This window comes from Anastrepha ludens, chromosome 2, assembly GCF_028408465.1.
Source record: "Anastrepha ludens isolate Willacy chromosome 2, idAnaLude1.1, whole genome shotgun sequence".
Lineage (NCBI taxonomy): Eukaryota > Metazoa > Arthropoda > Insecta > Diptera > Tephritidae > Anastrepha > Anastrepha ludens.
Window position 1 is genome coordinate 4,680,887 of NC_071498.1, and position 15,866 is coordinate 4,696,752.

At 34.4% G+C, this 15,866-nt stretch overlaps 3 protein-coding genes across 3 annotated transcripts; 1 reads left to right on the forward strand and 2 right to left on the reverse strand.

The window, feature by feature from the left end:
* Positions 1-4,833: 4,833 nt before the first annotated feature.
* LOC128862334 (succinate dehydrogenase assembly factor 3, mitochondrial) lies at positions 4,834-5,469 on the forward strand. The gene is made up of 3 exons (XM_054100899.1): positions 4,834-5,021; positions 5,084-5,193; positions 5,243-5,469. Exons 1-3 carry the CDS (start codon positions 4,940-4,942, stop codon positions 5,432-5,434), a joined length of 384 nt encoding a protein of 127 aa, XP_053956874.1. The 5' UTR covers positions 4,834-4,939; the 3' UTR covers positions 5,435-5,469.
* LOC128862327 (dihydrofolate reductase) lies at positions 5,373-6,263 on the reverse strand. Its single transcript, XM_054100890.1, has 2 exons — positions 6,019-6,263; positions 5,373-5,952 (listed from the first exon to the last, which is right to left on the reverse strand). Exons 1-2 carry the CDS (start codon positions 6,096-6,098, stop codon positions 5,478-5,480), a joined length of 555 nt encoding a protein of 184 aa, XP_053956865.1. The 5' UTR covers positions 6,099-6,263; the 3' UTR covers positions 5,373-5,477.
* Positions 6,264-12,561: 6,298 nt separating this feature from the next.
* On the reverse strand, positions 12,562-14,477 carry LOC128862340 (dihydrofolate reductase-like). Its single transcript, XM_054100908.1, has 2 exons — positions 13,311-14,477; positions 12,562-13,219 (listed from the first exon to the last, which is right to left on the reverse strand). Exons 1-2 carry the CDS (start codon positions 13,388-13,390, stop codon positions 12,748-12,750), a joined length of 552 nt encoding a protein of 183 aa, XP_053956883.1. The 5' UTR covers positions 13,391-14,477; the 3' UTR covers positions 12,562-12,747.
* Between the last annotated feature and the right edge of the window lie 1,389 nt (positions 14,478-15,866).

Sequence of the window (15,866 nt, forward strand, 5' to 3'; positions counted from 1 at the left end):
TTGTTTGGCGGCAGCCATAGCCGAAGGACTTTAAGGGTGTTTACCATTCGGTAGAGCCTAGGACCGAAGCCCACTATTGCCATGAAATGATTTCTTTTATTGCGTCCACCCTCGTTAGGTAATTGCAAGCCTCCAAATGTATTCCTGCTACGAAAAAGCTCCTCCTAAAAACTCTTTGCCGTTCGGTGGCGATATAACATCGGTAGAATAACATTAAGACGGACACACCACAAATTGGAGAAGCAGCTTGACTAAACACGCAACAAAGAATTCCCGCCCAACTTAGAAATACGCTTAAGTCGAAATATTACATTGATATACAATGCAATACATATAATATCCGTTTGAATTTTTTTAAGAATTGAGTAAAAGTCTCCTTAAAAAACAACAAAATTGTACTTTTCAAATTATCTATGGAACTGCACTACTTTCCGAAATGTTATCAATGTGTCTATCTCATTCCTCATTTTTGTAATAAGAACTAAAATTTAGTTAAGGTAAAAAAATCAGAAATTGTCACATTGCTACTTTTATAAACTTATTTTATATCGTATTAAACGAAAAATACTTCTTATTAAAGGGAGATTTATGGGCCTGAACTAAGTAAAAAATGCAACACAGTTCCGGCCTGGAACTTTTCTTCCATTTTCATGGGATGCCGAGTTCAGCTAATTTCGTAAATGGATGAATGGATACGAAACAACACAGGAACCTGTAAGGTTTTAAAAATTTGTTTCCACCCGGACCAACTTAGTGTGTATTGGCGGGATAAACCAAGGCGCGTCTATTCCAGGTGGTAGAAATTTTTTGCCAAATGTTCACCACGCAATTGGAAAATAGAAGGGTTAGAACTGAAATAAAATATATGCTTACAGTTCTTGTTGCATTCATTTTGTTGTACCTCTGTGTTTACGTATTTGATTATCATTCTAATAATAGGGATAATAAAATTAGAACTAATTTCAGTTTTTTTTTTAATATCTACTGGTTAAATACATTTATTAATCATTTAATAATCTCATTTTGTTTCTTTATTTTCCACCTAAAGTTATTTTATTCATTATTTGTTCAATAAAATGAACAATAAATAATATTGAAAACTAGTTATCAATTTGATAAAAATTAATTAGCCATACTTTTGTTACAATACCATTAAATTCCTTTAAGGGGGTATACGCAGTTATGAAGCAAATAAAAGACGGGTTGTCAAGGATTTATCCTGAAGAAACTTCAGAATATTTTAATTTGAAAATTTTTGGCGGTTATAAAAGCATCCTTCAAGAACGTAACAAAATTTTTTATTTATGAAAATGTTGATTATAGAGCGCGCTGCAGGCGATTTCTGGAACCTCCTTTAAAAAAAGACGATTTACGGTGTACATCGTAACTCAGGATTGGATTACCTGAAATCAAAAAACCAAACAAATTTTGTTATTGTAATATATTAGATTATCTAGTAATTAATCGTTCGGCTAATCAAAATAGTGAATTTTCACAAAATGGCAGCTTTTAAAAGAAATGATTTCGATTTTTACGTTAAAATTTGGCCGTAAATTGATTATAAAATGGAAAATAAGTAACAGATTTACGATTAATTGCTAGAAAATGTATCTTTAAAGATTGAGTTAAAACGGTTGACCGATCAAACAAGCCGTTTTCGAGATATCGTGCACACCGACTTGAAAAATGCCGTTTTGAAAAAAACACGTTTAAAGTTTCAATACCTACCTTAAAACGTGCCGAGGCATCTCCACATATTTAGGTATAACTCCGAAAGTATTGCTTAGATCTACTTCAAATTTCGTGCGTATACTTTTGAATATATGTACATTACAAAAATGCAATAAAAAAATCGATTTTTTTGAAAGTCATAACTGCGTATAACCCCTTAACAAAGTCAAACTAATATCTGCATATCAAAATCATTCACAGACGTGCGAAAAACCAAACGCGCAGATATACAGTGCTGGACTTAAGTATAGGCACAATCCGCTTTATAAAAAGAACTGCAGTTTTATTTGTATTCAGAAAAACGATATATTTATTTTGTAGGTATATTATAGGTGTAGAGTTTATACATTAAAAGATAGCTATGAAAACTAAATACATTTTCTTTGGAAATAAAGTTCAAAAATAAAAAAATTAAAATTAATTCGATATTTTACTGGACAAAAGTATAGGCACAACTACTTGCATAATTTTTTGTGCGCGTCTGTTTCAGTATCTGTTTCAATTATCTGGCAACACTTTTATATTCAGCACATTCCTATGTGTACCGTTATTATTTTTTATTGATTCAAACAAGCGAAAAGTTGATAACATTTTTGTGAATAATTATTTTGTTTGTAAACTCTTTATAATGAGCCCAAAAACAACTGAAACAACAGTATCGGAGCGTAAAATCATTTTACACTTGCATAGCCAAGGAAAATCGTTTGCAGAGATCGGTGAATTAATGGATCGTAGTCGCTTTACCATACGGACCATTGTAAATCGCTTCAAAGGTGAAACAATCTTTGAAAGTGCAAGTCGCTGTGGTCGTCCGCGCAAATTAACAGAGAGAGAACGTGCTCAGGTCATACGAAAAGTGAAACGTGATCCAAAAATTACATCTTCACAGGTTGCTGCAGAGGTAAGGGCAGAAATTGGCAAAGATGTACACTTTAAAACTGTACAAAGAGTGTTGCATGAGGCTGGTTATAACTCTCGTGTGGCTAGACGAAAGCCCTTGACATCTGCCATCAATCAGAAGAAGCGATTGGAGTATGCCAAAGAGTTTGAAAACAAGCCAAGCGATTTCTGGGATCAAGTATTGTTTTCTGATGAAAGCAAGTTCAACATTTTCCAGCCTGATGGACACACAAGGGTATGGCGAAAACGTAACACTGCAATGGAATCTCGAAATCTTTTGCCAACGGTTAAGTATGGTGGTGGGGGGATGTTGGTATGGGGCTGTATGTCTTCTGCGGGTGTGGGAGAGCTTCTTTTCATTAATGAGATTATGGACAAGACGGTTTACTTAAACATCTTAAAGGAAAATGTGAAGAAAAGCGCTGAAAAACTGAACTTACCCGGGTCGTTCACATTTCAACATGACAACGACCCGAAGCATACAGCCCATGACGTCAAGATGTGACTCGCTTATAACGTTTCACACGTCTTACCACACCCCCCGCAGTCACCAGACTTAAATCCGATAGAACATTTGTGGGAGGAATTGGAGAGAAGAATTTGAAAACGCACAATTTCAAATAAGGTTGAGCTAAAAGCACCTTTAATGGAAGAGTGGCTTAATATTGGCGAAAATGTAACAAAAAAATTTGTCCACTCAATGCCAAATAGACTTAAGGCCGTCATAAAACAGAAAGGGTTACCAACAAAATATTAAATTAAAATTTCAACGCATTTTGGTTATCGTTTAAGTAGTTGTGCCTATACTTTTGTCCAGTAAAATATCGAATTAATTTAAAATTTTTTATTTTTGAACTTTATTTCCAAAGAAAATGTATTTAGTTTTCATAGCTATCTTTTAATGTATAAACTCTACACCTATAATATACCTACAAAATAAATATATCGTTTTTCTGAATACAAATAAAACTGCAGTTCTTTTTATAAAGCGGATTGTGCCTATACTTAAGTCCAGCACTGTACATATGTACAAACTTACATGCAGCATCCAAAAAGCAACCACCATTCGTCACAAATATGGTGAAAAGATGACTTATGAACACATATACATATATGCGGACATACACATACATGTGTACATATATGTTTTATCAGTGAGATAACCCGAAATTTAATAAATTTAGCATTTATCTACTATGAGAGAACAAAAAATTAAGGCTTCGAATTTTTGGTTGTATCGAAATGTCTAATGTAGAACTTTTCTTATAAGAAAACGACTTGTGGTTGTTTTGTGGGTCTTATTGGCTCGCCACAATGGGTTCTTTGTGACAATAAATTTGACTACCAGGAAAATACATTATGTGTATTTGAGTTGAAGACTTACGTTATGCCGGCATGCCAAATGTTTAAAGAAAAACATTTCTATACCACGCAAAATTTGTATCGGCGGTGTTTTTGCTATATAAAATGAAATGCAGGAAATGAATGGAATTTAAATGAATTGAACAATTTAAATACACCCCTACCTTTCACCGTCTACATCTACCATAAATTGTATCAAAACCCTTTTTTACTTTAATAAGGATTCATTCTATAATATATTATTTACTTTCACGACAGGAACATCTGTTTTTTTTGTTTATATGCGGCATTACTTTCATTGTGATCCCATTTTACACGTCACATCAGTCAAATGCATTGCCGCAACGAATGCGCTGTGTCTATCGAGCATTTAGAAGACATATTTACACAAAGCAAGTAGAATTTAGAAAACGGCAGAAAAATTTCCTTGTCTGCAAATACCGACTTAAAGTTAGCTTCTCAATTATTTCCAAAGCAGCAGCGTTCTACCATATTAATATATCTCACATCTATAAAATTTATGTTTGAAAAAGCTTTAAATCGATTTATTTGTTTAAACCTTGGATTTTTTTTTTATTAAATATTGTAAGATTTATTAAAGCTAACAAATTTAAAATTCAACTTCTTAGTGACACTAATATACTACATATCTATTCATGCCGCTGGTCAAATTAGAAATAAATTTAAACAAACCCGTGCAGTCAAAGTGTCGTGCTGTCGTCTAAATAATTGCATTCGTAAAAACGTGTCTTTTAGTATTAGGTAAATTCTGTCTGTCGTCGTCCGACGTCAATGTGTGTATATTCGAAGTGGTGTCGTTTTCTATGTGTTTGCGTATTAGTGGTTATCTCAACTATTCCTCAAATTTTGGTTTAAAGGTATTTATCATCAGCTGTTAGTTAACCGCCCATAATCATAAATACCAAATTATTACTATTATAAATAAATGTCCAAAATAATAATAGATCAACTAAATCACGCACAAAAGGTGCGTATTTTATATAAGACAATATTACGCTTGCACAGAGGTAGATTTTATTGTCATATCATAATTTTTCTTCACATCTTATTAATTACACTTCACCTGCAGGCTTGCCAGAGGAATTGCGTGATTTAGGTGATAAATATGCACGCGATGAATTTAGGCGGCATCTTACATGTGCACCTATGGAGGCGCAACTATTTATGACGGAATGGGCCGTAAGATATTTACAATATACTAAATCATGTATTACTTTCCATTTTATAGAAATACGCAGTAACGATCACCTCACAACTAGGATTGAAAGGTAAACCAACAGGGGCAATAGGTGATGAATTGGACACCAGTACCGTTGAAATGCTTAAGGACGATCAAGTCGTTCAATTATATGAGCTCATGTTAGCTGCTAAAGGCGTTGAAGGTGACAAAATTACAGTTGAAGATGTGAAAGGGAAATAAAAAAAAACATTTTTTCAAATTGCTACTCGGTATAATTGGCATTTCATTGCTTTTCTAACACTTTATATTCATATTGAATTCCCCCTTCCTGTTGAATACCCAGTTGCATCTCTGGATCGGGTTCAACCTCTTGAAAATCGGCAGGGATATTAGGAAAGAACGTGTCACATTTAAAATCTTTGAGAATTTTAGTTAAGTATAGTCGATGGCAGCGTGGCGAATCCATGGCCTCTTTATATACTTGGCTACCGCCAACAATCCAAACCGTATCAATTTGCTCCTGTTGATCGGATTGTTCCAAATGCTGCATTGCCGCCTCTAAACTAGAATGCAATAACACATTTTCTGGCAATTCGGCTGGTTTGAGTGTTGTACTCAATACGACATTTACGCGATCAAAAAGTGGTCGTTTATTTTCAGGTATGCCATAATACGTTCTTCGTCCCATTATCACTACATTGTGCTTCTTGGGATTTTGCCGGCGTCTCGTTGTGGTCGAAAAGTATTTCAACTCCGATCTGCTAGAAATAAGATTTGTAGTCAAGTGGAAAATACAATCTACAATTCGCAGAAATATTACATACTTAAGACGCCATGGTAATTCACCATTTAGGCCAATACCGGAATTCTCGCAAACCGCGACGATTAAGTTAAATTTCAACATGTTATATGATAATAAGCGGGACGCTTACAAAAACAATTAAGCTGCTGAAATTGTTACCAACGATAAAAAATATCGTGGAAGCACCTCAAATATCGATCATTTCTTTTCATTAAAAGCTACTATAGAAGGTGGCAAATCTATTTTTGGTGATGTTGTCAATTGAGGGACGTTAGTGCGTTTGCAAATCACTGAGCGATTTTTTTGTTATTTTTTTAAATATGAATAAATTGTTCTAGTTATAAAAATAGATAATTCCTCCTCATATACAGAATGGTTAAATATGTATAATTTCTGTCTACCAACTAGTTGAATAAGATGATTAAAGTTCTTTATGTTCATTCTAAAATATTGGGAAATTCTTGTAGAATCTACACGTCTTTACTCAACATCTCGACACCCAATTGATCATTTTATAACAACTACATATCAAATTTGATTGAATGCGATAACAATATTTTAAGTGTGGGCATTGCCATGTTAAGTTGTAGTGATTTTGGAAATGTAGGCAAGTACGTTGTGTCCGCGCTCTTGATTGTTCGAAAACATATGTATCTTGATTTATACGACGAAGAGGAAAGGACACAGAGATTCTCGGTGAGTCCTTTTTCGCAAAGAAGGGAAATGCATAACCTGGAAGACTAAAATTATCAAAGTTGCTGCCACAAAAAATTCCAATTTACTGTCGAACATGCAAAATGACAGCCCATTGATTCACGTATATTGATATTATAAGACTTGAAATATTCATGGAATGAATTACTAACTTCATTCAATTCACTGTCTCGATTGTCAATTTCATTGACGTTAAGTTAGCTTGGTCCGTTAACGTAGAACCGGCTGAAGAAAAAAAGGTAATATCTGGTAGCAACGACGCTGAATTACCCCATATCTACACCTTTTAGGGATTAAGTTATGTCAGGTGGAGGTCGCGTGTTTCACTGCTAAAACAAATCTGCCGTATCGAATTTCTTGCAATCACTGTCTCAACATAAGCTGTCATTTCGTAGTTTGATAACTCAATTTTCATTTTGCCGCGCCATTTGCATTATTTTAGATTTGTGATTTTTAAATTAAACAAACTAATGAAGTGATGCTGGCACGATGAAACTAATGAAAGACCCATGTAAAGGAGTCCTCATCACCGTTCCGTTCCGTAATATCGTAGATCGTTGTCGTGGGATTTTAGATTTTTCCGTTGAATGAAGTCAGCTGATTGCTCTCCCACCACACAGTGTTGCCAAACAGTACATTATCGTACTAGACGAATTTGTATAAGGCGATGTTAATAAAGTACCTGATTTGATTTTTTCTTGGGATTTGGTCGTTTGAATGTCAAAATGATCTGTTTGTTTGCACATTTTTATTGAAATTGTGATATTCAAACCACAAAATTGCAAAAAAAGAAACAAAAGTGAAACTTTCAAGGCAGACAAAGAAATAGGGAGAGACCCGAAAGAGAATGAGAGAGAGGGAGAGAGAAGGAATATATATCTAAATAAATTCATTTATTTACATTTATTTATTCGTTCATTCAGTCTACAAATAATTCCTACAGACTATATTAGAAAATTTTTAATTATTAGTTAATGATTATAAACAATTGTTGCCTAAAACTATATAAACTTAGTCTAAAGTCGAGGCTAAGATAATTGTTGCAGAATCGAATGCATCTCACCATTGGTTCATTGAGGGCATAGTTAGTTCTATACCGTTGATCTACAAATAAACGAACCTGCCTTAAATCATGGTGCTTTGTTTGATATGTAATTAAACTCTGTAACTCACAGCAATTTATATTGAAATTTAAAAGATTATACACGAAGAGAATCGAAAAGTAGATTCGTCTGTCCTCAAGGCTTTGCAGTCCAATCAATTTGCGTCTGCCTATATAACTAGGGAGCCCTTTAGGCCAGCGCAGCTTACACAACACATATTTGGTAAAGACTTTTTGGAATCTTTCAATCTTATTTATATGACATTGGTAGAATGGGTTCCATATTAGAGAACAATAATTTAGTCGGCTTCAAATTAAGGAGACGTAGAGTGCTTTCAAAGTCAAGGGATATGAAAAGTCTTCCGTATTACGACGTAAAAATCCAATCATAGAAAAAGCTTTAGAGATAATATAATCAATATGTTTCGAGAACGTAAGTCCTGAATCGAAGATTATGCCCAAGTCTTTGATTTCCTCTTTCCTACTAAGTATAATATTGTTCAAAAAGTAATTATAGATGAATGGATTAGGTTTCTTCCTGTATGAAACCACGCAGCATTTGTCGGTATTCAAGTGTGGTTCAAGTGGAACAATCTTCAATACAGCTGATTTGTAAAAATAACTTAACATCATCTGCAAACATTAAGTATATTACATATTGAAATATTTTAGGTAAGTGAATGAAAATATGAATATTAGGAAAAGAATTGGCCCACAGTGAGTCTCTTGGGGTATTCCAGACCAAGCATTAATTAATAATGTAGATTTAGACGATGCTATTTTAACAAATAATTTCCTTCCCGTAAGGTAGAGAATAGAATCAAATAATTTCGAAATGGTGCTTTGTTTAACTATTGGGCGATAGTTGCATACGTCATTTCGGCTTCCTGACTTATAAATTGGCGTGATTGAGCATATTTTCCAAGCATCTAAGAAAATCGATTTGTTTAGACATTTATTGAAGAGAATTGAGATCGGTTTCGCTATTGAGGTGGAGACGAGTTTAAAAAATACGGGACAGAAACCTTCATGATCGGTAGATGAGCTATTATTATTCAGTTTTGAAGCTGCTTGTATAACATCATTGGTTGAAACAGTAAAGTCATCATAAGATTCAGAAGAGGATACATTAAAGTTAAAAGTGTCTAATTTGCCAAATTTTTCATAAACTTTTTGGAAAGATTTTGCAAAGAGGTCGCAAGAGTCTTGTTCATTATCCGAAACAATGCCATCATAATTTAAACAAGTGGGGAAGCCGTTGGTCTTCCGTTTATTGTTGATATAACACCAAAAGCTAGAGGGATTTGATTTTAAATTTGGATCAATTCTAAATATATAGTGTTTAAACAAGTAGTTATGAAGACAATTGAATTCCCTTTTCAATCGGAGTAAGTTGTCTGGATCGATTATGCTATTGGTACTTTTTAATTTCTTGTATGCTTTATTTTTTAAATTTTTCAGATGATAAAGCCTCGAGTTAAACCAGGGGGGTTTATTATGAGATTTCCAATTTCGTAGAGGAACAAAGCGGGAAATTGTTGATAATAACTTGTCACATAAAATACTATAAGATGTTTTAGGATCATCGAAAGAGTCCAAAAATGACCAATCTGTGTTATCAATGTATTCGCTTATCTTTGTAACATCAGCTTTAGAGTAATTGCGTCCAGGTGTAGTGATCGACGATAGTTTATCGAATTTATAAAATTCAAAATTTATTAAGAGCGCTTTATGATGTTGACTATTACTTAAAATAGGTAAATAGCATTGTTGGCAGGATGAATTCAAGTCTGCAGAAATAAAAGCTAAATCAATATTCGATTGTTATCGTTTGGAATTGAATTGATCTGTATAAGGCCAAACTATAATAAAGTGCTTACAAATAGTAACTCAATTTCAGATTTAACGTTAGAAGGTATTAGATTATTATTATATGACAACCATGAAATATTTCCTAAATTAAAGTCTCCAAGATACAAAATTTCATCATTTTGAGTTAAATTATTTAACGTTAGAAGGTATTAGATTATTATTATATGACAACCATGAAATATTTCCTAAATTAAAGTCTCCAAGATACAAAATTTCATCATTTTGAGTTAAATTATTATAAATAGATGCTAAATTATTTAAATGCTTTTCATAGATATCATACGTGCTATCTGGTGGAATGTAGGATAACAAAAAGAAGATACAGCGGTTCAATGAAAATTTTATCTTAACACATATTTGTTCTAAACTGTTAGAGTATAAGTTTAGAGAAACATTACTACTACACAAATTAGCTTTTACTGCCCACAGTACTCCACCTCCTCTAGAAAGGCCAATGGTTGTTGGGCTGCGATCTAAGCGATAGACGTGATAATTTTCGTCGAACATTTCTGATGAAAATATTTGCTCGTGAAACCAAGTTTCTGATAAAGCAATAATTTCGTAATCGTGTAAATGCATATCACGACGAAACTGAGCAGATTTAGTTCGCATTCCACTAACATTATGATAATATACAGCATATTTGTTAGTAGGTTCACCAATATGGTCTTTAGCAGTAGTATGTAGTCAAATTGATTTCTCTGCCGGCTGTTTGAAAAAATTTAAAGGGCCGCACGTTTACATTGGCTGGCCATAAGTTTGGATTCATCAATTTATCATAGTATGATGAAGAGATGCCTATTTTAAAATTCACCCTCTTTAGCGAGTCAATTTGGACATCTCTTTTGATTAATTTATAGCAAGAGATAAGGTTCTGGTCGATGTTTGCATATTTCGCATGATACCGACGGTTTAAAAGATGAGATGTGTAACCATATTCAGCGAGTAGCGACGTCAAGTTCGCAGTTAACGTTTGCACCAGAAAGAAGAATATTATTTTATTTTCTCTTACGCTGTATTGCTAAGCTCGGAACACACAATGAAGAGTTAGTATTACATAAAACAGCAGGTGAAGAGATTACACCTGCGCCTTTGACATTTGCAGCAGCAGTAGCAAGGCATATCTATATAGTAGCAAGGCATATATAATAATTATTTTGACACTTGTGCCAAAAAAGCAAGAACAAAATACATGTAACTTTTTGTTTTTGTACAACTGCTATTACCTTGTATAGATATGCCTTGAGCAGTAGTATTTGTAGAGGACGGGAGAGGTGTTGTAACGGTTTCAAGGTGAGCGGGAACTACAGCATTGGCTTTAGCTACGGCGGCAGTTTGGGCGTAAGAGAGAGATCCAGCGAGAGAATTAGCAGCATTAGAGGCAAGGCGAATTTATTACAGGTGACAGCAAACACATATAAGTAAAACCCCTACATGTATTTGTTGTTGCGTTTGGTCCAACCATCACGTCAAAATCAGCAAGCAAATGTAAACATACGAATGTAAACATACCAATACATGCAAACAAAGCATATAATTTTGACGTAAGCCATACCTACCGTGAAAAATTCAGCTGGGTGAATGCTGTCACCTTAATAAATCCACCTTGATTAGAGGTCAACACATTAGCATCAGCAACGATTAAAGTATCAGCATCAGTATGCAGAGTGGACGGTCTAAGTTGACAGGGAGAGCTACTTAGAGAGTTTTTAGCGTTGTTTTTGGACCGAAGAGCTGGCGCATCCAGTTTTGTTGCTACGCAAACATTGTTAGGTTCATTGACCTTTGCCTTAGATCTTGTTACAATTTTATTATCAGCAGCCTTAGTGTTGTTGTGAGAATGCAGATTAAAAACTAAATTAATAAATTCTTTAATATGATTTAGCTTATCCATGACTTCATCAATTTTTTTCTGGCTAAGAGATAGCATGCGATCTTTGCAGATACCACACCTGTATACTATATTTAAATTGCAATTGATTACATTTATGCAGCTGGGACTCAGATTGGAACATTTTATATGCGTTAATGAGCAACATATACCGCACGTAATGTACTCGTTCGCTAAGCACTTTAATTTGCATGACACACAATTAGCCATAACAAAAGACACAATTAAGCAGCTACAGCTACTTAGAGCACAGTCGATATTAATTAAAAGTCACTAAAATCACTAATTATAGCTTATTGTATGGAGAGTAAATAAATACACGTCCGAACGCGACGAATGCTTGTATGCAACACAACATTTGCAGAGAATACATATAGACAAAATTTACAAAAGACGGACACAAACCGTGGTAACATCCTGCACTCCTCCTAGCGTTTATCACCCACACAAACGCAGCGATTCCAGGACCGCAGCAACGGCACAAATTACCGCAAGGCAATACTAATAAATCCGACCCCGGAATGGATAGCACTTTATAGTACGCACAAGCACTAGCCATCCAACGGAAATAAGCGCCAAAAAGTAGGCACCAAAAATAAAACGCTAAAAAAATTGGGACCAAAGAACAGACCAAACAGTAGGCACCAAAAATATATTTCCTACAAATTTGCACCAACAAACAAGCGCCAAAAAGTAGGCAGTGTTATTTCTCACTTTTTAGCAATCATAAATTAGCAAGCACAAGGAAAAACTCAGGCAAAATAGCCTAAAGTCTATGTAAGATATATATAAGGTATAAGGTATAGCTCTCTCTCTCCTTTTCCTCTACGTTATATCTTTTTTCTGTCTCGCGGAACGAAAATGCCCAAAACGTTGCATGGCCTTGAAATTTTACTTTCCATTCTCGCTCGTCCATCGACGCCTAAGAAGTTTCACTTAAAAAAAAAAAATACAAGTAAATGTGGTTGTTGCTCTAGTGACTTTAGATTAGTATAGTGACTTCACCTTGTATAGATTCGTCTTGGCTGAAGTGAACTAGCTCATACAGCATGCAAAATTAAAAAAAAACCCGTTAGTTAGTTATGTTTGTTTATTTAGAATTGGCAAAATTAAATAAGAATTTATTTATGTATGTATATTGATGGGTACATATCATAGTTTGTTTGGTAGTATTACTTTTGTAAAATTGTATATTCGTATTGTATACCATTTTCTTCTTGTATGCCTGTTGGAGTCTCCAGATCTGGTTCTATCTGTTTGAAGTCGTTAGGTATTTTGGGAAAATATTTATCACATTTAAAATTTTGCTTAATTCTTGTAATGTAGAGGCGGTGACAACGCGGTGAAAACATAGCTTCTCTATATACGCCACTTCCGCCAACAATCCAAACCGTTTCAATATTTTCGCATACATTTACTTGCTCCAAGTGCTTCATTGCCGTCTCCAGATTTGGGAATAAGAGCACATTGTCAGGAAGCTCAATTGGTAAAATCGTTGTGCTTAAAACAATGTTAAGTCGCTCTGCAAGCGGCCGTTTACTCTCGGGTATACTTAAATACGTACACCGTCCCATTATAACAACGTTCTGCTTTGCAGTATCACGTCGGCGTTTTGTTGTGCTTGTAAAATATTCCCACTCTGACCTTGATAACATATAACAAAAAAAAAATTATAATTTGAACCTGTTATAGTTGCCTTCGGAATGTGTAGAAAGCGAAAACAAAACATACACACTTTAAACTCCACGGCAGGTCTCCATTTAAGCCAATTCCGAAGTTCTCACAAACAGCGGCAATCAAATTAAATTGCAACATTTTGAATTATAGTAGTTTTTATTAACGTTGTCGAATATAAACACTTTGAGCAAGTAATACTGGGAGTTCGTTTCTTTCTCAACAAAGTGCCGTAGATTTGGCTTTGCCTACAACCGTTCACTTTGAGTTTAATTTGATGAATAAGTAAATGTAGAATATAGAAATGCTTTTTCTTATTTCAGCACAAATCAGCGATAAGACAGATAGATCTATCTAATTAGTGATTAGCGATTTTGAGTATTTCTTTTACTCAAAGCGTTTAACGTAGTATATATCAACAATTTTTATTTTCGGTATGAATCTAATATATTTTTTATGTACATCTACAAAACTTGCGCGAAAAAATTCTCGGTCATGTCTGATTGTTACATTCTAGAAGGCAGTAAAGTAAATATATTTACTTGAAAATTTTCTAGTGAAGTAAATAAATAAATATTATGAATCGAATTTAAATCTTTCAATCGAAAATTTCAAAAGCGTATTTAATGAATTTGCTCTTTATTGATGAATTGACGAATTTTATTCGTTTTGTAAAACATATCTCACGGCTATCTGGTGTAATTTTGATAAACAAGATTTTTCTACGAGGGTGTGGCTATTAATATTTCTGGCCTAACAAAGGAAAAATGAACATTAGTGGTTGAAAACGGTTTTATTGTTTTTCAAAATATTCTCCATGGTGATCAATACACTTATGCTTTCGTTTGTACCAATTTTTGACGCACTTTGCTTAATCGCGTTTTCAAGACGTTTTTAAATTGTGTGGGACTCGAACATACCTTTTTGTATCACAAAGTGATCATGAAACATCTTATTGATTCTTGTCTTACTAACTCTCAAGAATGCTTCAATCTCACGGCATGTAACATGACGATCTTGTTCAAACATTTCGCGCATCATTTAGGTGAAAATTCATTGTACAATTTTTTTGTAGTGCTTCCTGTCCTTAGCAGGCAATGATGTATTTCCAACATCCAATGCGATGCCCTCCGTTGTTCTAGCAGTTTACTAGGCCCTGCCAGTGCGGAGTAGTCACCGATCGTCATCGGTCCTCCTAATTTCCTATAAAAGAACATTATTAGGAACTACAGCTTCGTTTGCAATTAATACCTACTTTACTCATTCATTAATCAATTTAGAGCATTTTGGGAATACTGCCCAATTAAAAGTTTCCGTTTTCACTTGTATTTGGCAAAAAATAAATATTTAACATTTTCGCAGAGGCTTCACTGCAAATATGAGAATAAATATATATAATATGTATGTATATATGCATATACACATGGTAGAAAAAGTCTGCGTTCACCCACTGTTATAAAGTACTAAAATAATTTAACGTGTTTATCTTAAAACTCTCAGTTATTTCTTTTCACTTATTTCAAAGAAAACTATTCGTAGAGGGTATGAACAAAATTTTTTGGAGTTTGAGCTGCGTCGTGTTCAGATAACGGGATTGTAGTACAGTAACTTAAATAGGCTGAGCAGAAAAAGTGTGCGTTCATTTCGAATAGTGACGATTATTTGCATGGCAATTACGTTAAATTTAATTTTAAATCATTCACGTAGTTGACGCGGTTAAGAACAAATCTAAAGAGGGAAAAATTAATATTAGAAATACATTTTTTGTTACTATGGACCAAAGGCGAAAAGAAATAGATATTGATGAAAGGAAATCATTGTAAGTTTGTGGCAAAATAGTAAGAGCTATCGGGAAGTCGCGAAAATTGTTGGGAGGCAATACTCCTCGGTCCAAAGAATGATAAACAACTTCAAGCAAACGAATTGTTTGGAGTCTAAGCCTCGTTCTGGGCGTCCAAAAAAACTGACGGAAAGAGAAGAACGCAACATAACTATTCTTGTGAAGTCTAATCCACGACTAACAGCAAGCGAAATTTCAAAAAGACATAGAAGTAAAATACCATAAGAAGGTACATCCAGATACAGTAAGAAAAATTCTAAAAAGAATCGGATTTCACGGCAGAGTGGCCCGAAAAAAACCCTTCGTATCGCGAGTAAATCGACTTAAGCGGATGGTTTCGTCAAGGAATACATAAACAAGCCACCTGAGTTTTGGAATAGTGTGATTTTTTCAGATGAGAGCAAGTTTTGCATTTTCGGGATAAAAGGTCGTAAAATTATTTGGAGGAAAAACGGAACGGCACTTGGAAAGCAAAATCTGGTACCTACGGTAAAGCATGGGGGAGGAGGTGCCATGATATGGGGGTGTATGGCTAGTTCGGGCGTTGGAAATATACAGTTTATTGAGTCGATAATGAACAGACATGATTATCTCGATATTTTAAAAACGAATTTGAGAGAAAGTGCAATCAAACTGGGACTCGGTGAAATATTTGTTTTCCAACAGGACAACAACCCGAAACACACAGCAGAGATTGTTAGGTTGTGTTTGTTGTATAATGTTCCAAAACAACTTCGCACACCCTCACAATCACCTGACCTTAACCCCATTGAACAC